This window comes from Phalaenopsis equestris, unplaced genomic scaffold (assembly GCF_001263595.1).
Source record: "Phalaenopsis equestris unplaced genomic scaffold, ASM126359v1 Scaffold000002, whole genome shotgun sequence".
In the NCBI taxonomy this organism is placed as follows: Eukaryota; Viridiplantae; Streptophyta; class Magnoliopsida; order Asparagales; family Orchidaceae; genus Phalaenopsis; species Phalaenopsis equestris.
Window position 1 is genome coordinate 38,182,166 of NW_018164444.1, and position 25,943 is coordinate 38,208,108.

General features: G+C 36.8%; 1 protein-coding gene across 1 annotated transcript; it reads right to left on the reverse strand.

Moving 5' to 3' along the window:
- Positions 1–59: 59 nt before the first annotated feature.
- Positions 60–25,097, reverse strand: LOC110024414. Its single transcript, XM_020724375.1, has 4 exons — positions 23,406–25,097; positions 23,141–23,292; positions 10,404–10,627; positions 60–1,322 (listed from the first exon to the last, which is right to left on the reverse strand). Exons 1-4 carry the CDS (start codon positions 24,694–24,696, stop codon positions 608–610), a joined length of 2,382 nt encoding a protein of 793 aa, XP_020580034.1. The 5' UTR covers positions 24,697–25,097; the 3' UTR covers positions 60–607.
- Positions 25,098–25,943: the final 846 nt, after the last annotated feature.

The following is a 25,943-nucleotide window of genomic DNA, read 5'->3' on the forward strand; positions in this document are numbered from 1 at the left end:
CACTAAAATCCTTAAAGCTACGAACTGCAAATAAAAATATTCTACTATCACAGCAACAGTACAAATAACTTCAAATCAATTAGATTATATACATAATACATCATCTTATGAGGATCTTTTTGTTAAAAATAACATTAAATTATTTACAGAAATACACACTGATTCCCTCAGCCTGAGAACAAGCCTGCCTGCATCTGTGAACCAAAGACGGTGATTCATATATCACAACATGTAGCTGAAACCCATCAATTTCTCAATAAGATCAAGATATCTCAGGCCTCCATCCCCATCCCCATCCCCATCCCCATCTCCATCCATAATCCGATTTGCATTAAACTCCCTCCCCAAATTGGCTTCAGAATTTCAACCTCAACCTGCAATTTCAATTTTGCTCCACTCATATTTGTTCTCTCCCTCCATTCTTAACCATAAAATAAGCTTTTGATTGCTTGATTCCTTCCTCTCACCATTTTGGTTCATTGTCGTTGGATGAACATTAGACCCCCCCGGCAGCCCTGTCGATTCGTCACAAGATCTCCTCCCTCTATGAATCACAGCGACAACTGCTCCCGGAAGTCTGCGGCTTCGTGTTTGCGGCGACAATCTCTTAACCCTGGGAGCCCTTTACTTCTTCCAATTTCTCTTCTTCGGCGCGAGCATGAATATCCTCATAAGCTTTCATTAAATTGGTCGAGAAGCTTTCCATGGCCTCAAATACATGCTTTAAAGAAGACTGAAGACTACCGGGTTCGGACAGATGGCTCAGCGGGCGGTCATCATGAACGGCGGAATTCACGACGAGTTTTCTGTTTAGCCCCTCTATAACTTGTGCCTCCCTCTCCCTCATCTTATGCAATTTCTCCATTTCTCTATTTGCAGCCATCTTCTGGCGAAGCTCGATGTCATAGGGGCGCCAGAGTTGATTCACGTTGGAAGCGAAGCTCTTCATGGCGGCCAGAACTTCATTTTCGGAGACCCTATCGAGAGCTTGAGACCAGGAGTTGAAGATGACGAAGGCAGGGGGAGCGCCAATCCTCCCAGGAGAGTAAGGAGGTATCCCGTCAGCAGTTACTTCGGGTTCGTAGCGAAGACAAAGCACGAGCCAACTGTTTAAGGATTTAACGAAGTTTTTCTGCAGATTTATCCAAGCGGAGAAGTTTGCGATCCATTTTAGGAGCTCCAGTTCTAGTTGCATGACGGCACTCACATGTGAATCACTGAGTCTTCCTCCGGATGTGAGGGAATCTATATAACTAGATTCAGAGATGGCCTGGTATTGAATTTGGTGGCATCCCAACAAAATTTTCCACATTTTTTCAAGTCTAAAAATGAAAATTGAGAATTAGGGTTGATGGGGGACAATTGAAAATGAAAATTGAAAATTGAACTGGAAAAGCCTGGATTAACAAGTCAAGTGACTGACTGACAATTACAGATTTAGAAAAAAAAAGGAAATTTACATATACACCGCACAATTCTAATGAATTTACTTATCTAACACTCAAAGTTTCATTTATATCAATCAGATACCTCCTAAACATTCATATCAAATTTCAACCAATTTTTTCCAAATAAATCATAAGAAAACATATTTAGAGAAATTTTGGTAAAAAAATTTCTTCCCCAAATCAAGATTAAAATTCTATAAATTTGTTTCCGATAATAAAACCTGATGACAATGTTAAGTCTGAATTATAGCGATTTTAGTTGCTCCTCACCCAGATCTGAGATCTACAAGGATGCATCTCTCCCAAGCATTTTCAAGGCTGATGATGGATTGTTGATTTTCTTTCAGCAGCTAACTGCAGGAAAGCTAGTGGAAACTGTCAGTTAAAGCGAGAAACTGGCAACGGTTTGAGGGAAGTTCGCAACAGAGTTCAATTCCAAGACGGGGCGACAAGCATTAGTGGCAGCAGTATTTTTCAGGTAAGATGAGAAGAGCTTCACAGTTAGGGTTTATGCGAGTTGGCTATTGACAAAGACGTTGGTGAGGTCATAATTAGTACAGTTGAGCAGAGTAGCTGCAGAAACAAGCTCTTGAGTCAGCACTGGAAAGATGACCAACAAACTCATTGGACATGTTTGGCAAGCAGTGTTGAGATCATCCGCGGCATGACAAGTCAATGGGTTGAGCACGAGGTTGATGACTGCAATTTCTGTGTTCTAGCAAATGAGGTGAGGAGCTAATCGAAAGCTGTGGGAAAGTATAGTTGTGGAGGAATAAGAGAAAAAGAAGCCAGGGAATCTAGCAAAACATGCAAGAAGAAATAATTGAGTAGACAATTATTTTACATCCTCAGACATTACTGGTACTAAGAAAATACGGGCACTAAAATTTTGATGCCTCGGCCTCTCTTGAAAGAAAATGGAAATAAAATGAAAGGAAATGAGTGAATGGTTTTACGTAAGTTCTGGGTTAGAAGATTAATAAAAAAGTAGATAAGACATTGCCCAGAAATTTCACCCTCATTTTGTGAAGATTTTAAGATCTAAGATTCTAGATTTCTCATAGACGAGAACCCTTATGATCAATTACCCCTCCCAATAATGGTAGAACACATTTGATAAAGGCTAATCATTTGAAGCTAAGTACTCAAACTTAGCACATAGTAGTAATAGATTTAGATTTCTGGGTTGTTAAATTTATCACCGTGGATTAAGAACGGATGGTGGGGGAATTATGATGAGCCCGATCAAGATATCATTAGTTTCTTCGTCTTAGGTTGTCATGATCTTTAATTTACTTGGTCAAAAAACGTGGTCGACCCATCTTGAAAAAAAGATTATTATCAACAACGATGGACAAGTGAAGCGCCTCTCATTCTTTAAAGCATTGATCTTATATTATCAAAACATGGACAAGTGGAGAATATGGAGACTAAATGTTCATTAAAACTATTCTCCAATGCATGATTTCAACCATAACTCCCAACTGATATTACTGTAGGCTTATAACTCTAAGTCTACCATACAAGGAAGTGCACAAAATCAATAAGATTAAACTCTTAAAATCTCTTATCTCTGCACTAAAATCATTTAGCTAACATCACTATCAAGTAGTCATCAACTAAAACTATACCAACTTGACAATTATATTTTAACATCTCAGACACTAAAGGTAGGCCCAACAATCTCTATTGTATTACAAATCCATTATTTTTCTACATACAAATCAATACAAAAAAGACTTCAACCTAATATTAGGATTAACTTTCGAACAAGTTTTAAGATTTTTTAGCCCTCATAATTAAATTTTCTTCCATATCTGAATAGCACTCCTGATTAAGGGATATCACTTGACCCTCCTTGATCTGTAGACATTTATGCAAATGATGGTCATAAATGTGAACACCATATTGAAGATGGTAAATGATTATGAGGACGGTGATAAACCTTGCCAATGTCCCATTATTCCAAGTCCTAGGGCACTCGCCCTTATTCATCGCAATATAACTCAAAGGTTCTAGTGAATACAAGAATACCGCTCACTTGCCCAGAAAACGAGCATTGAGAAAGCGAGGTTGATATGATTTTTGGCTTTATGAACACACAAGGCCGCTCGCCCTTCATTTTTAGTTAAGAAAACAGAAATTTGACTATATACGAATCATATTATGCTTAATTAGGTAAATAAACTTGCTTTATGTTTTCTAGGAGAGAATTGCCTGAAAGTTCATGTAATGGAATTATACCTTAAATGATGGATAATCTCTTATATTTGCACCAGTCAAACTCATTATTCCATGTAATTACAGATGATTTAACTACAAAAAGTTGTCATCGAATACACAAGAATATCCCTTATCTGGGGTAATTCCGTCAATCATCTGAAATGAATTTAAGATATTTTTTTTAAAAAAAAAGTGCAAATATTTTCCTACTTAAGTGTATTGCATGGCATCTATAGTCAAATTTCTCATAAGAAATTGATTTAAATCATTTTAGATGCAATAAAATTATAAAAAAAATGTATTATTAGAGGATTAATTGAGATAACAAATCAAATAATAGTCTAATCACTTCAAGCACTAATTTCAATCCCCAATTCTATATATGGCATTTTAAATGATCTTTTAAATGCTAACAAGGCTCACAAATTAGGGTGTCAAAATGTTCAACCTAAACTCTTAAAGTCTAGTGTGAAACCAATTAAGTAGAGTAAAACTAAACCATTTAAGTATAAATTTGATAGGTCTCAACCATCAAGATATGTCTTTTTTGTCCACAGTTTTGTCACTCAGATGCACTTAAATCACAAAGATAAGCTTGAAACATGCTACCTTGAGTGGACTCGGTTAATAATTTTAAAACCACCTCAGCCACCTTACAACTTCTCCCAAGGTTGTATCAGCAGAGGTATTATTTTCAAAATTTACCAACTTACCTCACAGTTATAAAACTTAATAGACACAACTAATTTGAGTGGCTCAATCCATAAAATTGGCAATCGATAGGAGAGTCAAAATTGGGAATTTAATCATAGAAATTTCAAAACATACTACCATCGATCCGAATCTAAAAAAAACAACAATAAGAAAGTTCTCTAGTTATAACATGACTCATCAACTCCATGAAACCTATCATAGGAAATTCTTATCTATGCCTTCCCACTCCTCAAGTTATTTTGGAGGTCGTTGAAGATCTCTTCATGAATTTTTTAGTTGAAAACTCAACTTTGGAATCCAAATAACATGATTGAGATGTTACTGCGTATTACAATGAGTTTGTAACATTATGACAGGAGTTTGATCAATGTTGAGATGACATTTGGGAGAAGTCGAACGATTATGCTTGCCACAAAAAAGAGAGGGAACCGTACAGGTCTCTATGTTCTTAACTGGCATTAATCGAAGTTTAAATGAAGTCCGAAACTGAATCCTTGGTAGAAATCCTCTTCCTCAATTCGTGAAATTTTCTCTAAAATTACATGTGAACATTCAACATGAAAAATTATGTTGTACAACACCGAATCATCTTGTAACATTGAACAGAAGAATTCGACTCATGTCCAAAAGGTTGATACTGACAAAAAAGTGCATAAGAAATGATGGTGCGAGCAATGCAAAAAACCATGACACACGAAAAAGACATGTTGGAAGCTTCATGGCAAACTTGCAAATTAGAAATCAAAATTTAAGTTTGAAGGCAAGCTTATCGAGCCACTGATGAAGAAACTCGGGAGCTCCTACTAACTCGAATGCAATTCCTTTTACAAAAGGGCAATTAAAACATTTGCACAAACTATTACAATCTACTAAATTTTCAACGACACCATCTTGCCCCTGACAGAAATGTAACTCTTTAACCACTATTTTGTAAAGTGTTATTTCTAATTTTTCTCATTCTTGGAACTGATTCTAGTACAACTAATCATATGAGTGGTTATTTGAAATTATTTTTCACCAATAAATATTGTTGACGGTTCCCTCTCGACACTTTTCAGAATATGAACAGTCAAACTCTTTTCGTTGTTAACCCTTCATGATGTTCTTAGTGTTCCTAATCTATCGTATAACTTATTATCCATTAGTGATCATCAATGTCAAGATAAATTTTAATTCTTCTTATTGTGAATTTCAAGATTTGACCATGGGGAGGATGAATGATAGTTTTAAGAAAAAAAATTAATTCTATTATTTTGAAAATTGACTTGAATCGAATATACAATATTAAAATACTAGTTTAAATTCTATTTCTGTTTCTAAAGACACTAATATTATGTTATGGCATAATAGAGAAGGTCATACTAGCTTTCAGTATCTAAAATACTTTGTTTCTGAAACTATTTCATAATAAAATTTATCTTCGTTTCAATATGAAGTTTGTCAATTTGCTAATTACCATTGTGCATCATGTCCTCTACAAATATATCGACCCACCACACAATTTACTCTTATTCATAACTATACCAGAGATCCTTGTAAAAACCTTACACATTATGGTAAAAAATAAATTATGACTTTCACTGATGATCACACAAGATTAAGTTGGGTTTATTTAATGAAAGAAAAATCTGAAGTGGAAATAATTTTCAAAAATTTTTACACCATAGTGTACACATTTTTAAAAAAGTTATTAAAATATTACGAACTAATAATGACATATAGTACTTCAAAAGTATTTTAGGTCAATTTTCCCTCGAAAAAAGAATAATTCATTAATTGTGTCGACACTCCACAACAAAATGATGTGACTGAAAGAAAAAACAAGCACTTATTGAAGGTAGCTCATGCATTGTTATTTATAAATCAGTTGCTTAAATATATTTAGGGTATCGTCATTTTTACTGTTACATTTCACATAAATAGAATACCCAATAAAATTTTAAACTTTGAAACAACTTTAGATGTTTTTCAAAAAAAATTTTCAAAGAATCGACTCTCATTTTTCTACCTCAAAAGATATTTGAGTGTATTACTTTAGTTTACATTCATAATCAAGAAAGACTTGAACCCTGAGTCAAAAAATGTGTTTGTTGGTTATGTTTTCAACCAAAAAATAGCATAAATGCTTTGATCTCAATTCAAAGAAAATATTTGTAACCATGGATGTCACATTTTTTTTTAAATTACAACTCTTTTTCTCACCACATCTTCAAGGGAGGAAACAAACAAAATTTTGTCTACTAAATTTCAAGATTTTCTTTAAATTGAAGACTCAAAACCTTGATTATTGAAACTAAAAACCCAAGTAATACAACATCTGAAGAGTGTGTGTCGGGTCTTTTACATATTGAAGTTCCTACAATGTCATCTCATGATGTTCATAAGAAAAAGAAAAAAAAGAACTACGACAGTAATACTGTTTGATATTATTTACTCGTGGCAGAGGAAAACTCAAAATAAAGAGGCAACGAATTCTTTCAACTGCCCAAAATCCACGAAACCGCCACTAAAGCAATCACTAATCCTTTAGCCCATGTTCAATTCACTTGATCTTTGAGTTCAAAGTCGTCTAACCCAGAATCCGAGCCAAATTCGAAAGTCAAATGAGTTTAGCCTTCGCATTGGGGAAAAGTCTTGCACCCAACATCCATTGTCTCTCACATGCTTTCAATGTTTTTACCTCACAATTATTGTGTATGGAGTTTCTTAGTATTGTTCATAATGCTTTAAAAGTTCATAAGTGAAAGGACACAATTCTCTAAGAAATGAAAACTCTTGAAGAAAATGGCACTTGGGAATTGATTTTCCTACCTATCGAATGCAAATGAGTGTTTACAATCAAGTATAATTTTAATTGTCCTCTAGAGCAGTACAAGGCTCTGTTGGTTGTCAAAGGATTCACTCAGGCCTATGACATTGATTATTTAGAGACATTCATCATAGTCAACAAACTAAGCTCTGAAAGGGTTTTTTTGTCACTTGCAACTAATCTTGACTAGTCCCTATAAAAATTTTATAAAAACAATATCTTTCTCAATGGGGACTTGGAGAAAGAAGTGCATATAAATGCACCTACGCAATTTAGTAAGAAGTTTGGCACAAAGAAGTGAAGACTAAAAAAATCCTTGTGCAGATTAAAGCAGCCACCAAGAGAATAATTTAAAAAATTTACATTGTTTGTTGAAGGGAAGGGGTATAATCAAGGGCAAAGAGATCATACAATGGTTTTCAGAAAATGATGCATATGAGATAAAATGTTTGAAGACTTCACTATCATTGATTTTTGGAACCAATAACTTAGCTCCAAGGTAATTTCTTGGCATGGAGGTTGCTCTATCGAAAAAAATAATTGTTGTATCCCATTGGAAGTGTGTTCTTGATCTTCTCAAGAAAACAGGGATAAGTGGGTGCAGACTACAAATATTCCAATTGATCCCAATTAGAAACTAAGAGATGGGACAAAAGGCAACCCGGTGAATACAATATGTATCCAAAATTAGTGATGAAATTAATATTTATCACATACACGGCCAAATATTGTATTTGTTGTCAGTTTGATAAGTCAATTTATGTATTCACCCTATGAGAAACACCTTGAAGCAGTCAATAAAATCCACAAACATCTAAAAGGTATATTATGTAAGGGCTTACTCTTTCTTAAGACCACACAAAAGAGTATAAATGTGTGCACTAATGCAGGTTGGGCAGGCTCAATTATTGACAGGAGATCGATGTCTGGATATTGCACCTATTTGTGAAGAAATCATATTGCATGACGAAGTAAAAAACAAAATGTAGTTGCAAGGAGTAGTGCTAAGGCGGAATATATGGTTATGACTAATAGAATATGAGAGATGTTATGGGTAAGGCCGTAAGAAAAGCGTTGTTCGCCCGCAACTCGTGTTCGGCTCATTAAGTAGCTTGTGTTTGAATTATTCATTAAATAAGCGAGTGGAACACAAAAAAAAAAAAAATTCAGCTCATATTATAAACGAACCAAACACAAATAACCCTTTGTTCAATAGTGTACGATTGCTTTTAACTAGAAATAAGAAAACTATATATATTATTTATATAATAATATATTATATATATTTATATGTAATTTTAAATCACTATAATTTGAGTGATCATGTGGTTTAGTGTTTGTTTTTTTTTTTTTGCATAAGAACGATGCAAGTTTCAATACCCTACATCTATTTTTCTAATTAATTTAAACGGTCTACTTTCATGCTGAACACGAACAAAAATATGTAAATCGAGCTAAAAAAGAACATGTTGTTTACCATCAATTTCAAATACAAGAAAATTTCAAACAGACTTAATGTTGTACAAGCCCAACACATGACAAACCCGAGTTTGCTTAAGCTCGGCTCATTTACAGTCCTAGTTATGGGTGAAAAGAATTCTTGAAGAGCTACAGATTTCAATAAGCATGTAAATAAAATAGTTCCACACTCATTCTTATCTTTTATAAAGAGTCTGTCAATCTCTACATTTTTTGTACAATCATGCTGCATTGGATGTTTTAGATTTGACTTATGTTAAGAAAGGTAGAGGTAGACCTAGGATGACTTGGGCATATTGTATAAAAAAATGATCTTAATTTATTAAAATTAAATGAAAAAATGATACTAAATAGGATGCAATGGAGAAAAAAGGATTCATGTAGCCGACCCCACTTAGTGGGATAAAGGTTTTGTTGTTGTTGCTCAACAAATAGCTGATATCTTCACCAAAGGACTGTTCAGGCCTAAATTTGAGCTCCTTATATACATGTTAGGCATGATATATATCTATGCTACAACTTGTGGGAGGGTCTTGCAATTTTAAGAAAATTTAATTTTAGTGTCTTCTATTTAGTATTTTTTTTTATTTTTAGAATTTAGAATTATTGGCATGTTAAAATTCATGGTTCCTTTTATTATGGAGATTTATGACACCTTTTATTATGGAGATTTATGACAAATTTTATGATTTTACTGACGTGGGGGTCACCCCCTCTATTTATCTTATAATCATTTCCTATTGATTTGAAGAAGAATAATCATTTCCTATTGATTTGAAGAAGAATAATTATTTTTCCCATCCCAAAACCTACAAGAACAAAATCTTGAGTCCATCAGGCAAAAGTGGACAGCATTTTTATGATTGAGAGTTCATGATGTACCTCACAAGCCATATTAGAAATAAATCAGAAAAACTAGGTTTCCTATTATTGATGAATTCAAATCAACAATGTCCAATGATTAACATAGTGAGATGGTGATTCCAACCACCAATGGATAAATGTTTTAGAACATAAATGAGCTTATGAGCGTGTAGATGACATTGGAAGCCTTTTTAACCATTAATTCATAGGAGACCATCAATGCCTTCAAAAGGTTGAGCTCAAGAACTTTGAAATCCTACAGTTAACCCATTAACACCAGGTAAAGCTGGACCAACCTGGCCACTTAATAATTCAAAAAATTAACACAAAAACATGTGATAATAAAAATATTGATGATGATAATAATGATGACGACAATAATGGTGATGATGACCTGCATTGTACAAAAACAATGTAAACATGTCTGAAACCCAAAATATGATAACGAATTTTTAAACTGGCACATTTATTCTGGCCTAAAAACAATACAATGATATCAACATAATCCAAACTCAAGTTCTGAAATATTAAGCTATTTCAGAAAAAAAACAAATTATAACATGCCCAAAAAGAGATGGGGAAAAACAAAAAAAAAGAAAAGCATGGGTTAAAAAGGATTGCAAAGTTAAAGAGTTCAAGCAATTAAAATCTAGGTATTAGATATGTAAATACATATACATCGTGTTATCTATGTAAATCTTCCTAAAATTTTACTCAATAAAACTTAAAAATAACTTGCTAAACATGGTAATACAAAAGGTGAGCTCATAAAATAACAAAGTTGTAAAATATCATTGTTGTATAAATAAAGCAATTTAAATTAAAAAAATACTAATTAAATATTTTCAAAAACAAAAATTGTTTACCCCTGGATGAGTTCATATATCTGTGGCCATAGCTCTTCATCTCTCAGCATATTAATCTTTGTTGATATAGTGTTGACAACCTGAATTGCTATCATTATCTGTGTTGACAACTTCCTTATCAGTTTTTGAGTTGAATCAATCTTATGAGCTTCCGCACCTCTTTCATCCAGGCGCTGCAGCTTTTTAGACTTTCTATCATGAAGCAACCGCAACTTTTCCTCAACCTGATGAAATCTCAAGACGAAGTATAAACACCAAATAAGAGACAATATCATCAAAATTCATTATCTTAAGAAGGTACAGATATAAACATCATTTTTTTTTCTAAAAGAGAAAAGACCCTAAAAAGAAACATGCCAAACACAATTGATTTAAACATCAATTTTTCTACAAGAGTGTATCCCCCACATGCGGGATTTCCCACAACAGGAAGCGGATCTCGCTGCCATGCCTGGACCGAACCAGTTGGGTATTTTCGTTGTGGTGGAGTGTGTTGGTCCCCTTAGGCCATTCCTAGTTATCCTAATACTATAAATTTATTTTCAGGATGTTTTAGGTTTATTTTTTGTGTTTCGTATCGAAAAAGTTGTCGGTATCTCTTCTTTCCTTCGAGGGTTGTATCTTAGGGTTCCATATAGTGTTTCGGCTTGTATCTTCACCTGCAGATGGTGTGTATCTTTCCTATGCCCTTTCACGTCCTTTCACTTCACTGTCACACCACTCTCCTCGCTGCAGGTCACCCCGACATCAACCCTTTTACTGTTTTCCTGCAGATTTCCTGTGCCCAGCCCATCTTCCTCACTGTCATTGTTGTTCCAGCCCACCACCTTTGTTGTCACTGTTATTCAGCCCTCCATCATTGCTGCCACCACCATAGCCCTCCATCATTGCTGCCACCACCCCGAAAATCCCTTTGACATCGTTCCTTACTGTTTGCATGCTGCACAGCACCGGGGAAATAGCCGCCTTGTCATTTCTGCTTGCCAACCGCTTTTTCCACTCCCGTGCCCTCACTGATTACTTCCACCACCGTCAGATTTACCCCCTGGCTTGAATTTGTGTTCTCAATTGTTGCAATTTAAAATTCTTGTATGTTCATTGTAATTTCCTATTTGATTTCCAAAATTCGGTTTTTCTATTGTTGTTTGGTTAACTCCGGTATCAATTGGCATCATAGTTAGCCTAACCCTGGTACTATCATAAGATTTATAGCATCCACCAATACCCAACCATATCTCCACCCAACACCCTTCCCTTTGCTAATTTTCCCAAGTCGATCGTCCCAAAAATTTTCTTTCCCACCCCACATCATTCTTACACACCCTTTCACCACATATGACCCCAAACCCTAATCATGTCATCGAGAAGACAAGTGTCGAATGCTGATCAGGAGTTTACTACGGAAGAGATACAACAACAACTCTGTCGAGTGCTACAATAGCTTGAAGACATTGAGGAAAGAACCCATGGTCACCGCCGAGGGTGGTAGCGAGCTACGACAAAGTGAGAGAGAAACACCTGAATCCCTTCCATAGGAATGATTCCAACGAAGAAGAATACATGTCATGATCCTTTGGGATATAGTATCAGAGAAGGCCAAGAGATAAAGCGTATATTAGAGGATAAATAGATAAAGTGTCTTTTAGAGGATACAGAAACGGAGTGTCAGTTAGAGGATACAGAGACTCGGGAGTGAAAGTGGACATATCAAATTTCAAGGAGATGATGAACCTAGAAGATTTCATAGAAGGGCTATAGACCGTCGACAAGATTTTTGAATAAAAGGAGGTGTCAAATGACAGGAAAGTAAAACTTATTACTGTCAAGCTAAAAAAAGGCGCCTCATTGTGGTAGAACTTAAAAAGGGAAAGGAACAGAGAAGGGCAGAGCAAGGCTACAACCTGGGAAAAGATGAAGAGAGAGTTGCAGTGGCAGCATCAACGCCCACACTAACATCAGGAACTTTTCTTTAGGTTCCACTTCCTACAACCGAGGACTTATCGGTGGAAGAGTACATAACAGAGTTTATACAGCTCAATATGAAATGTGATCTGATAGAGCGAGAGAAGCACATGATAGTTAGGTACTTAAACAGACTTGAAAATGAAGGTGAAGGGACGGTAAAAGCAGAGCGAACACCCACCGTCATTCAAAAAACCACCCGTAGTTGGAGACATCAACAGGAGCACGCCTCTAGGAGTTGAAAGGACTGGTCAAGAGAAGGACAAAGGTCCTCATAGTGAGAATAAGCCTGAAACGAGTAGCATACACAAGCGGTACAGTCTTTCCAGAAAATGATTCAGATGTCATGATCTTGGGCACATCACCTCCAGTTGCCCAACAAGTCGACTATGCCCTTTACCCAACATGGTGTGGTAGAGGAAGTTAGCGACAGAAAGACAGCTGAAGAAAAGGGTGAGGAATATTATCTTCCACCGGATGAGGGCAATATGCTTGTGCTTTGAAGGGACCTACAGACCGAGGCTACAATAGATCAGCAGTGACTTCGCCACAACATATTCTACATATGTTACACCGTGAAGGAAAACGTATGTAGTTCTACATATTCGTCACATTTTTTTAGGTAGGTCGTGGCCGTTTGATGACAAGACTAAATATGATGGGTACAATGACACCTACTCCTTCACTAAGGATGACAAGTGCATCGTCCTTCTATCTTTTGTGAAGTCCAAGATAATAGATGCCCTTGCCAGCAGAGAAGCTTAGGTGTGATTAATGTTTGTGATGACAATGAACAGTGAGATAGAAGAGTTGGTCTATGAAGAGAGTTTCGGGACATCGTGGGAATTAGTCTGTCCTCATGCTAGATAGAGATGACTCGACCTGGAGCCGCCTTTAGAAGACCAACTCTTCATAGAGGAAGTGTTCGTTAAAGGATACAGAGACTCAAGAGTCAAATTTCAAGAGGATGATGAACCTAGATGACTTCATATAGTGATTACAGATCGTCAAGAGAATTTTTTGAATAATATGAGGTGTCAAACGACTAAAAAGTGAAACTTATTACTATCAAGCTAAAGAAGACCGCCTCATTGTGGTGCGAGAACCTAAAGAGGGAGAGAAATAGAGAAAGACAGAGTAAGACTACTATTTGGGAAAAAGAAGAAGAGAGTTGCAGTGACAGTACCTACCCCTACATTGTCGTTGGGATCTTTTCTTGAGGCTCCACTACCTACAATAGAGGGACCTATCAGTGGAAGAGTGCACAATAGAGTTTATGCAGCTCAATTTGAAATGTGGTCTTCATAGACCTAGAGAAGCATATGATAGCTACGTACTTGGAAGACTTGAATCCCGCCATTAGTAACGTGGTCTAGCTATAGCCTTGTTGGAAGCATCCAAATCTTAACATTGAAGGTGAAGAGACGGCAGAAGCAGAGCAGACATCCAGCGTCATTCAGAAAACCACTCGCAATTGGAGACATCAAAAGGAGCACGCCTCAAGGAGTTGAGAGGACTGGTCAGAAGAAAGACAAAGCCCATCAAAGTGAGAAGAAGCCTGAGACGAGTAGCACACGCCCAGTACAGTCCAACAAGAAAATGATTCAAATGTCATGATCTTGGGCACATCGCCTCCAGTTGCCCAACAAGCCGAGCTATATCATATACCCAACAGGGTGCAGTAGAGGAAGTTAGAGACAAAGAGGCATCTAAAGAAACGGGTGAGGAATATCATCTACCACCGGATGAGGGCATTGTGCATGTGCTTTGACGGGTCCTACAAACTGAGGCTATGATGGATCAGCAGTGGCTTCGCCACAACATATTTTACATATGTTGCACCATAAAGGAAAATGTATGTAGTTTTATCATCGATAGAGGAAGCAAAAAGAATGTGGCATCGACATAGATGATGGACAAGTTGAGCCTCACGACTCAGAGACACTCCCATCCATACTCCATAACGTGGTTGAGGTAAAATAGATTCAACATTGACAGTATGTCTTGTGGAGTCTTCAATTGTGAATTAGCCACAGAATCTAGTGTAGTGCTACGTGGCGCCCATAGATGCCTGTCAACTTTTGCTAGAGATGACGTGACAGTTTAATCAAAGACTCAACATGAAGGGTGCAAGAACACTGGCTCCTTCACCAAGGATGACAGGTGTATCGTCCTTCTACCTTCTACGAAGTCCTAGATTACAGGTGCCCTTGCCAGTAGAGAAGCGTATGTGGGATTAATTTTTGTGATGATAGAGGACACTGAGATAGAAGAGTTGGTTTTAGACATAGGACAGCCAGTATGGAGAAAGTTTCAATACATCATACTAGATATTTGAACGCAATGGATGCCACTGTTAGGAGTTTAATCTATCCTCAAGCTAGATAAGGATGACTCGACCTGGATTTGCCTTTGGATGACCCTGCACAGAATATTTGGCAAGAAATCCTAATTGAGTGCAGTAGTATGGATGGCTACTCGCAAGTGGGAAAAGTTGCTCGGGTGCTTTGGGGGGCATTGCAACCGTTAAAGAGATCCCGGAGCTCATATTGACGCAATGAAAGACCTTCAACCCTTCGAGGTTACAACAACTCCACCACCTTCAAAGCATAGAAAGAAATTTTGACGAATGAGGTTCAAGCTCCTCAAACCCTGGGAAACTAAGGAACGGGAAGCAGATCCTGCTTTTGTGCTTCGACCAAATTGATTCAGGTATTTTGTTTTGGTGGAGTCAGGCAGTCCCATTGGGTCAATCCTAGTTATCCTATTACTATGTATTTGTTTTCCTGGTGTTTTAGGTTTAGTTTTCATGTTCTATATCGGGACAATCGTTGACGTCGCTTCTCCCATTTTAGGGTTGTATCCTGGAGTTACAGGTAGTGCTTTAGTTGTATCTTGATCAAGGTGATGTGCCCTACACCCTTTCATGTCCATCCCGCTTCATTGTCATGCCTCCCTCCTCGCTGCAGACCACACTGACAACAACCCTTTTGTTGTTTTCATACATATTTCCACAGCCCAGCCCCTCATTGTCATTGTTATTCCAACCCTCCACCATCATTGTTATTTCAGGCTTCCATCGTTACTGTCATCATTTCGGGCAGTCCACCCACTTCGCACCCTATTGTTTGTTTGTTGTCCGACACTAGGAAAACAATCTTGTTGTTTTTTGCTCGTCAACCACCCCCCGGTCCACCTTCCAAACCCTCATCAACCACCACCGCTGGATCTACCCCCTAGCTTGAGTTTATGTTGTCAATCATTGCAATTGCAGATTCTAGTATGTTGGTTGTAATTTTCTATTTGATTTCCGTAATAAAATTTGGTTTTTCTATTGTCATTTGGTTGACTCCGGTATCACACTAGCTAGAGTCCAAAACACAGATCAAACATGGAAACTAAATTAATTCATTCAATAGAACAATGAATATGAATTTCTATTAAAGCAACAAAAATAAGAACCATATGAGATGCCCATCTTTTATCTTATTTAAATTTTTTTGTTGCATGATCATGACACATGAACATAAAAAGATTAGTAGGAAAAGCATTGACAAAATATCAAAACGACCCCGAACTCATAGCTCCATGCAGTATGGGCAGCTGAATTTGAAGCAAAATTAGTACCTTAGCTTGGATTAGTTCATGCATGTGTGTTTATACCTTTTCTATCAAACAAAATAGTTGACATAACATTCTGAACGTTAATAAACCAAATGATCTGAAGCTCAAATATTTTCTTAGCAACAACAACATAACCATCACCATAGCAAATTTAGTACACATACAAATACCAGTGGAGAAAAAATAATAGCTCAAGCTTGAAGACAATAATAGAAAAAAGTAGATCGAAGAAGTAGTCTATACAACCATAAGCTCGGATAATTGCATGCCCAATGCTAATTCCAGACCTTAAATGCAAACCCTCCAAAAAAAATAAAAATTAATAGACATCAGAAGAATACAAGGAAAATTAAAGAATTAACTGGGTGTCAAGAGAAACCACGAAGGACAGAACCTAGGAAGCAACTAAACAGGGTTTGCATAGGCAAACCCAATCTAGGGTTTAGCATATTGGTCAAAAAGGATTAGCCAAATCAATTAAAAGTAAAATTATCCTTGCTCTACCACTTATGTTTGACTTTATTATGAATGAAATGATAGAGATTTTCAATAATCTTCTGAAACTTTCTAGAAAAAAGTTTGGAACCTTACGCAATGACTGTGGAATCTTCTAGAAGCTCCACGGAATTTTCTAGAAAAAAAGAATAAGCTTCCATCATCATTCAAATCCTAGCCATCCATCATTATGTGATCGGAAACTCCATCAAAATAATAGGATTTGGCTTTTTTGGAAAATTATTAGCTTATGAATAATTAAATATTGTCTATTTTGCTTAGCTTTATTATAATCCATGTTTCTTAGCATGATAATTATCATATATATAAATAAAAGCCTTAAAGAAGCAATGTTAAAGCATCAAATTTTTGGAACTATATTCTTCTTGGTTATTTGGCCATCTCTCTTCCACCCAATTATTTACACTCATATTTTATTCCCTCTTTCTCTCTAATAATATTTTGAGGGTTTCCTCTCATAGCTGATAGCCACCTCTGCTTTCTCTTGAATTTATGATGGAGTCCTCATCTTTTGGTAAACTTAGTGACATGCATATATTCGCATGCATGCCAAGGCAAGGTTGGTCCCTGACTTTCCCTCCGACTGTAGGATTCATCATTAATATGGCTTGGGTTAAATTGAAGGCAAAAAAATTCCATAGAGCAACAACCTCATTGAATCCATGCATTACTTCCAATACAACACTGAGGTTAACTCCTACTTCTCAAACAAATTTGTTCACATTAAAAATCATTCCCTACAAAACATTTATGTCATGACTACTCTTTTTGCATACAAAGTGGTATCTCAAACAATACCGCCGTTATTTTAGACATATCATGTAGTTAAAGAAGAAAAAACAATAAGAGATAATTGAGGAAGGAGAAACCCAAAAGGTACTTCATGTTGATTAACCTAAATGAAATGCCTTATAGAAAAGGAAGAAAAAAAGGTCAAAATATTATTTCAGTACTAATTCTTTCATCCCCTTGAAGTGAGAGTACGTAAGTAATGATAGCTCATTCAAAAATATAAAAAATGTCATGTACTACTCGGTCAGGTAGGTTAGAAACATGACCATATCAAGTAAAATAGAACCCTAAGCTCGTTGTAGCACATTGCTCAAGAAGTTTATTATAACCATCAGTTTCAACCTCAACAATGGGTTGTTCTCATTTTAATGATTACCTAAATTATGTCAACAACATGCACAGTTGGCCATATTAGAGTTTTCATCTAAACTGGCTTCAATAACAAACGAGATTAGACTACTATATTGGTTAGACACTCAAATGGGCCAATTACCGCTTTAGATGGATCAAAAAATTAATTTTATTTATTGCGATTGGTACAACATCAATTTAAAAATTGTTAACCCTAGGTTTATATAACCCTTATCTATTGTTGCTTTCATTTGTACTAATGATAGAATCAAGGGAACAATGATCTTGGAGGCTCCTTTAACACTCGATTTAAGTTCAATTGGGTTCACTCGATCATGCAAACTGAGCATAAGGTTTATCCAAATTGGTCAATCTAGAGTTTCAACAAGCTGGTCCATTATAGTTAGTCACACTAAATCAGATTATCATTAAGTTACAGGAAAAATAGTGTAGTATCCGAAATTTTAAGAAACCTTCAAAAGAACATTATAAAACCTTCTAGAAGAATTGGAGAACCTTAAGAAGATGAGAAGTTTTCATCATAAAGATTGCATTAAGAATTAAATGATAATCATCATCATAATATGACCGACCGCCTCTTTAAAAGGATAGGATTTGCATCACTTTGAATAATTATTAGCTTATGAATAATATAATTATTTAGATGTAATGAATTTAATTTAATTAGGTTTGCCAAGTCATACAAGGTCAACTTCAAAAGAACCTTTAAAACATTAGAGAAGTACTGGGAACCTTAGAAAAGATGAGTAAGTTGTTAAATTTCATTATTATAAAATTTTGGGCTTCTCTTAGGGTTACATTCAGTTTACCTCTTTTCGTTCCTAATCACTGACGCCGATTTTATGTAATCATCTAATGACTGCATTTTTCTCATTATCAATATCTAAACCACTCAAGTCTATTTGAAGCTATCTTATCTTCAATATATAACCATCTAACAAGCCATATAATATAATCATGCCTAAATTTACTTTTCTTAGTTTTAAGATGCATTTATCTATTTATTCTCATTTTCTTTACGCTCGACTCAAGTCACCATGGCTTTTTAACTACAAAAACGTGATCCGTATAAAATAGACAACCTACTTATAATGTCTTAATATGTATCTTTAAGCCTTCATACATCAACGTCTTCATACATTTAATGGTTTGTTTGGGGAACCTGCAACTACTTGAAAAAGAGTCATGAAACTGCTGCAGAAGAAATATTTTTCAAAAAGTTGTTGTAGCTATTACAAATTTATTTTATTTTCAAAACGACATACCATAGCTTTACGGTAGCTACCACACTTTAACAATTATGGTTGAAAAAACAGCTTTACACCACATAAATTTCTAAAAAGCAGCAAGAAAGTGATTCCCCAGACAGAACTATGGTGATAGTTTGAAAAACAAAATAGGTAAAAAGCAATCCCAAACAAACCCTAAGTCTTCATGCATTTCTACTGCATAATACGCTTAAGATATTTCGACATTTTACATTTGTCTAACTATAAAAACTAATTTTTCATTCTTCTCTACAATAAACCCACAAGACACAAACCCATCATACAGAAGTGTCATTTTACTTTCTAATAATATTTGTTGAAAATGATTAACATTAATCACTAAAATGTACATTATATATTCAATCTTTATTCTACTAATCCCAAGCCATTTATCTTCTAAACATATCTACTTCGTAATAATTTTCCATCAATTTTAATAAATATCTCATCGATTAGAATTTTCATCCACCAAAAACAAATAATTAAACATTTCAATTTGAAAATCCACTCTAGCATCTCCATAAATAGTACAAAGGGTATGAACTCAACATTGGTCCTTAATATAGCCCCACTTCTAATACTAATTGATGTTCTATCAACCATACATTTAAAAACTTGAGCATACATTTGATGCACTTTTTTGCACATAATATGCATTGTACCAAATCAATTCTATCATCTTGATTAAATATCTTCTCAAGATTAACAAAAATCGTATGAAATTCCGCCAAAAGCTACTCAAGCATAAGAAGCCATGCTAGCTACTAGTTCCATTCGACTGGTAATGCTACCATCCAAATACCTTATTGTGATGAGCAAGCTAATAGGGTCTTCCTCTGATATTAACAAAAATTACCAAAAATTACAATTTACTTACATGGGCATCGATGGTAACAAATTAAGCAAGTACAATAATAAGGGAAAATCTGCAAGATGGTATGAGAAAGATGTCACATCAATTCCCCAAGAATGACAAGTCAACCAGAAGTATTTAATATCACAATAAGAAAAAAGTAAAAGGAGGTCAGCAATAGTAAAAGTGATAAGTTGAATCTTTTTTACCAAGAAATCATTAGTTTAAATCACCAGGACAGCCATTCCGCTATGTAAGAGTAAGGCTAAAAAGCCAACACCAAGATAAATACCACGTTAAGGGAGATAATGTGAAACTCAAGTTTATAGTTGTCAGAAATGTAAGATGGTTAGGTTATCAATGGTTTCAACTTTTGAACTTCTAAAATTTGGATTTAAATCATTGAATTTTTAGTCATCCTGTTTTTTTTTTCCTCTCTCTCTCTCTCTCTTTTGCATCTTAAAATTTAACATAAATAGGATGGGGCATCTATTGTTGGCTTTGACTTCTAGATTATGTTATTTCTATTTATACATTTTCTTGTTTCTCTGCAGTGTTTCCTATTGTCTTGTGGTTTATGCTTCTTGTGGGCAATCAATGCTCCTTGCGAGTGGTTGGTGCTTCTTATAGGTAATTACTCCAATTGGGTGCTACTTCTATGCTTCCTAGTTCTCATAGTTGTTGTGGCTTCCATGATTACTGAGATCAACGCCGCCAGCAGAAGGTTAATTCAACGAGCCAATCCTAGCAGGCTTCTCCGGTATTGTTGCTTTTGTGGGTTTTCCTATCCAATTGGGCAAACAAAACTCTCCCCTGTAGCAGTTGGTGTGGCTTCTCAGCTTTTGCCAACATGAATCAATCATAAAAGAATACCTACAGCACTTGAGATAGGCTCTATTGCCCCAATGTTATGTTATTCAACCTGAAGTTATTGGAATGAATTATCAAAGGATGTTGGACTACGTGTTTAGAGACTAGAAAAAGAAAAACATACTACTAAAAACAACATAGGCAAACAATCTATACAAGACATGAGAGAAACCTTTGCCACTTTAAGGAATTATAATATGCGTATTAACCCTCTCAATTTACCTTTGGCACTAGAATCAAGAAATTCCACACCCTTGAGAGTATAAAGATAGACCGATACTAAGTCAAAACAATCCTAGAGATTCCATCCTCTAAAACACCAAAGCGCTATAGCCATTAACTAAAATAATAAAATAAATGACTTGGTGAATAGTAACGAGAGGGTGTCAAAAATTGACCTGACATGTCAACTCGACCCGAACTCGATTCAAAAAATTTGCATGCGGGTTGACCTGAATAATTTCGAGTTGGGTTTGGAATCCTAGCCCATGTAATTTTTCAGGACTCAGGTTAATCTATCACCCGAAATTGTCCCGAAACTGATCCGTTAAGCAAAAATTGATTCAAAATTGACCTGACAACTCGAAATCGACACAAATTTGACCTAAAATCGACCTGACTAGTTGTTATACCTTATAATAAGCAAGTTATTCAGTTAGGGTTCGAGTCAACGGTTGAAGACGGGTGAGGTTCATGTTAGAATTTCTGGCCCATTTAATATTCAAGTTGGGTTAGGGTTAATAAATTTTCGGGTAGTCAATTTCGGGTCAGACTTGAATCCGGCACACAAACCCAATTTGACACCCTAATAATAATGTTGATTTTATTCAAGAGGAAATGCTACCGCTGAGTTGGCTAGTATCGTTCATGAAAAAATGAAAAAAAATGAGACATGTGGGCATATAGACTTTCAAGTTTTCAATAAAACACATTCTTTAAGATGAGTTTTCATCACCCATACTAAAACTCATAATGAATATTGCATCATATAATAGTGTTTATCATTTTATAATTTATTTGGAAAATTTAGACTCCAAATTATTATATAAAGATTAAGATTTGAGGGATATAGAAACATATCAAATAAAACCCTTATATTTGTATATATCACATTGAAAACTTAATATTTACCTATATAACAGCCAATATATTTTTTAACATCATAAAAATCCCACTCTGCTAGCTCATGAAATATCAACTTCCTCTTATGCTCTAAGCTTCCATGAGCATTGCAAGATGAGAAAAAATTGGGAGAATAGAATATAGCAACATACTTGTGGATGTCTTCTCGTCATTTGAGAAAGCTAGCATAGAGGAAACCTGTTTAAAGCCTGGAGGAAGATAGGAAATATACTTATCTCAGTATTTTTTATACCTTGGTAGCGCAAGTATGAGAGACGGCATTGTTGGCTGATGAGGAGCTTTGTGTGGGGCGAATAGAAATTTGAGACGAGCAACTAGCTAGATTTGATTTGATATTGTGGTTCAAAGAGAAAAGATGGCAGAGGAGTCTTTTTGGAGACTCAGGGGCATGAGGGCATGGCAATAGTAGTTCGTTGTCGTTGAGCATAATGCATGGTGTAGTGTTGCGGGCTTGGACCATGATGGCATACAAATAGAGGAAGGAGACGGGACACGGATTTGATCAATTTCAAAGAGCATCAGCTGAGTGTGAACTTGACAAAGTTGAACTTGCAGGCCAATGACCCAATATCTCAAATCTCCGACTAAACATCTTAATTTCTATCCACTCGTCTGCCTGGTGAAGCTGTTGGGCATCGATGGAGGTTAATGGGTGGTATTTAAAGTGTTTTAAGATGTAAGATATGTAAATATGAAGGTTTTATGTGGAATATATGTAAGATCCACCTAAACTTTAATCGTTTCATTAAAATTAAATAATAAAATTTTGATTATAACATGAAGTGTACGGTTTGAATCAAACCACTGCCGATTCAACAGTTCATTGATTAAACGGTAGGTTATATCCGGTTCAACCCAGTTCTTATCTAAAACATTTTTAACTATAAACCAAACTTGTCAAGGGAGAGGTACAAGGGTAAGCCAGCTTGTCGAGCCTAGTTTTCTAAATCATGTAGCACTCTACAACATTGGGTTTTCCCCTTATTGAACATAGAAAAATCCCAAATAGCACAGAGGCATTATGACCTGTCTAAAAAACTTGCAGCAATTTCGAGATGGAGCAATTGGAAGGGTGTGTCATGGCTACTTCGTGACATGCCCATGAGAGTTAGTACATAAATTTTATACTTTTTAAGTGTGAGAGACTTACCAATGATGCTCCGTTTATGAAAACCATGAAAATAGATAATCCTAAATACAACGTTGCAGCCCAACTTACAAAATTTAATGTGTGAGGGAGAAAAAAGGAAAGAAAGAATTCACGCTAGAACAAGAAGAGCATGCCAGTTCACGTAAGCCATTGATGAACATTAACATAGCAAGATAGGCACACATACCCGGATTTCATCAAGAAGCTTATGTTCCCAAATGTACAGCTTCTGCAACGTTGAAGAAAGATTCCCAGTGCTCATTACTTTATCCTCTACATAGACTAAATCTTCATCCTTTGATATAGAGACAGGAATCACACACAACATTCTCGAAGATACTGTTTCCCGGAATATAGAAGATTGGAAAATCAATATAAAAAATCAACAATTGCAGAGAAATTCTTACTTAACAGAAGAGAAAATGACAACAGAAAATGCAGCGTTCATTCACCTGCAGAAGCACAGCCTTTGTCGCTATAAGGATGCTTTCCTACTTCTAGCATCTTAGCGAGTTCCTTGGTCGACTCATATGCCCCTTCAAATTGGACTCGAATCTCACTCGCAACCTCAGATACGTTATGATATCGTCTAGGCGGAACAACAGTCCGAACCTCCGGGGGTTTCTGCAATTCATCACCAACAACATTCTTCTCAACAACAACCACATCATCATCCTTCGGCTTCGGATGGTAGCTCGAACTGTCAATGGGATTTCCAACAGCATCGTCCTTTTCAACCGAAGCAGATTTATTCGACTGCTCTGGTGCATCCCCAGCAGATGTAGAAGCTGCAAACTTTTGGTCTCCGTATGCTTCCTTGATAACTTCCAGCTCATCCTCTTCAAGATCAGGGATCCCTTCCTCTTCCCTCACATCTTTGGAGCTCCTACTGGGACTGTGATAATAGCTATCAAAGGGCTGGAACGGGTTCAGGAAATCCCAGGTCGACGTCCTGGGAGGAGAAGGAGGAGGCGGAGCCGCCCGGGAAGTGGATGATTTGGAGTTCGCTCCAGTGACAGCAGGAATAGACTGAGACATCGCAGGAGGAGGAGACGATGAACCTAAAAAACCATAGTAATTAGGCTGGTAGCCGTAAGGGAAGGGGTACGGATACAAATTGGGGTTTTGTGTCGGATAACGGTATGGGTAAGGGTAAGCTGACGGTGGTGGTTCAGAGACGGAGCCGTATTGAACGTGCTCAGGGCTTCCCACGCGCTGCTCGATTGAAACAGAAGGAGGGGGAGGATTACTCTTCGAATAGTGCAGATTGACGTAGGTGGGATCTCCGCCGAGCGTTTCATGGTGGTCTGAATGATGATGAAAAGGGGAATCGCCGTCAGAGTGCAGAGGTGATATGTCGTCGGAATCGGAGTCATCGGAGTGAAAATGGATGTGAGATCCTGACTGAGATCGGGAGTGAGAGTGCGCGGCAGAAATTGTAGCCACCGGCGGAAGATTCCCCCGCGCCGGCGCCGGTGCCGATGATAACGACGACATAGGGATATGTTCGCCCTTACGCTGACCCGGAAGCGTGAGCACAGGAGAATTATCCGGATGAGCTCCATGGCTGCCATCAACAACTCGATGCAAGGCAACACCGACCGATCGAAGAGACTCGGAGTAAGCCGCGTGTGCATCTGCCAGTGCGTAACGATGGCTTATAGCCTGCGCAAGTAGATCGCATCTTTTGCGGCAGAGAGCAAGCGCCTCCAGATCCTCAAACTTAGAACTAGTACAACCCATCGCACAAACCAGAAACGGATGCAATTCAAACGGCCGGGCAACCAAAAACGCAGAAACGAAAACAAAACAATCAAATTATCGGGATGATCATGATGAAAGGGATTTCAGATCTAGGGTTTGGGGGCTGGTGAATGGCGGAGAAAGGGAAGGGGGAAGGAAGGGGAATCTTCTTTCGCTTTAGTGTGACAGCGCGGAGTGCGTCGTCGGTATGCGCAGAGGTAAAAGCCAAAGTCCTGGGCATCTCCTTTGGACCATAGGAAGACACTAGTTTCTCTACAACTACTATTATTTTTCATTTATAAATAGCTCGTAGAACACGAACTTTTTACTGGTTGGAGGTTGATAGAGACGTGGGGGGAGTGCGAGACGACATCGGCGGCGACGGTTGGGAAGATAACGCCGTGCGCCGGACACGGGAAAACGGCGTTCGCTGTCATCTCCACGTATTTTCTCATTTTTTTTTATTTTCTAAATCTAACCTTTCTTGCAAAGGAAGTCTTCCTTGGAATGTTTGTCCAACAAATTTGTTATTGACTTTTTTTAATTGGGGCTTCGCATGCATACCACTGAATTTTTTATTTCTTATATATTTACCCACAATATATATATATATATATATATATATATATATATCTTTATTTATATGTGTGTGTCTAAAGAGTAAGAGAGAGAGAGTATAGTTAAAAAATGGTTCTTTGATGGTTGACTATTTCCCTCCTATTATAGAAATGATTTACTCTATTTATAGGAGAAGGCGGGTGTCGTGTGCATATTACATAGTTACACTTGCTTTAATGAGGGTATTACAGAATATTTTGGGTGTATACATAAATGAGTTTATGGCTCGAATGAAAAAATATTACCTCAGGAGTACTGATGCATCAGTACTTCAATGAGGGGGTGCCACGTAGGCAATGGTCCCCCCGTGGTGCCTACGTGGCACCCCTCATAGGAGTACTGATGCATCAGTACTCCTGAGGTAATATTTTTTCTGGCTCGAATACCCTATTGCTCCATCGTCTAAAATTGATGGTCTTTGGATTGACAAGTCTCCTTAAGTTGACTCTGTTGAGTTGGGGTAGTCGGTTGGCTCTACTTGATCTTCCGTTATTTAGACTTCGGTCGTTCGACTTAAGTCAATCGATTTGTTGTTTTGGTCTAACTGTCGAGTTTCGACCCCTGGATGAGGAGCTCCTATCACTGGGATGAAACAAACTTATTTGGCAAATAGTGAATCACTATAATTT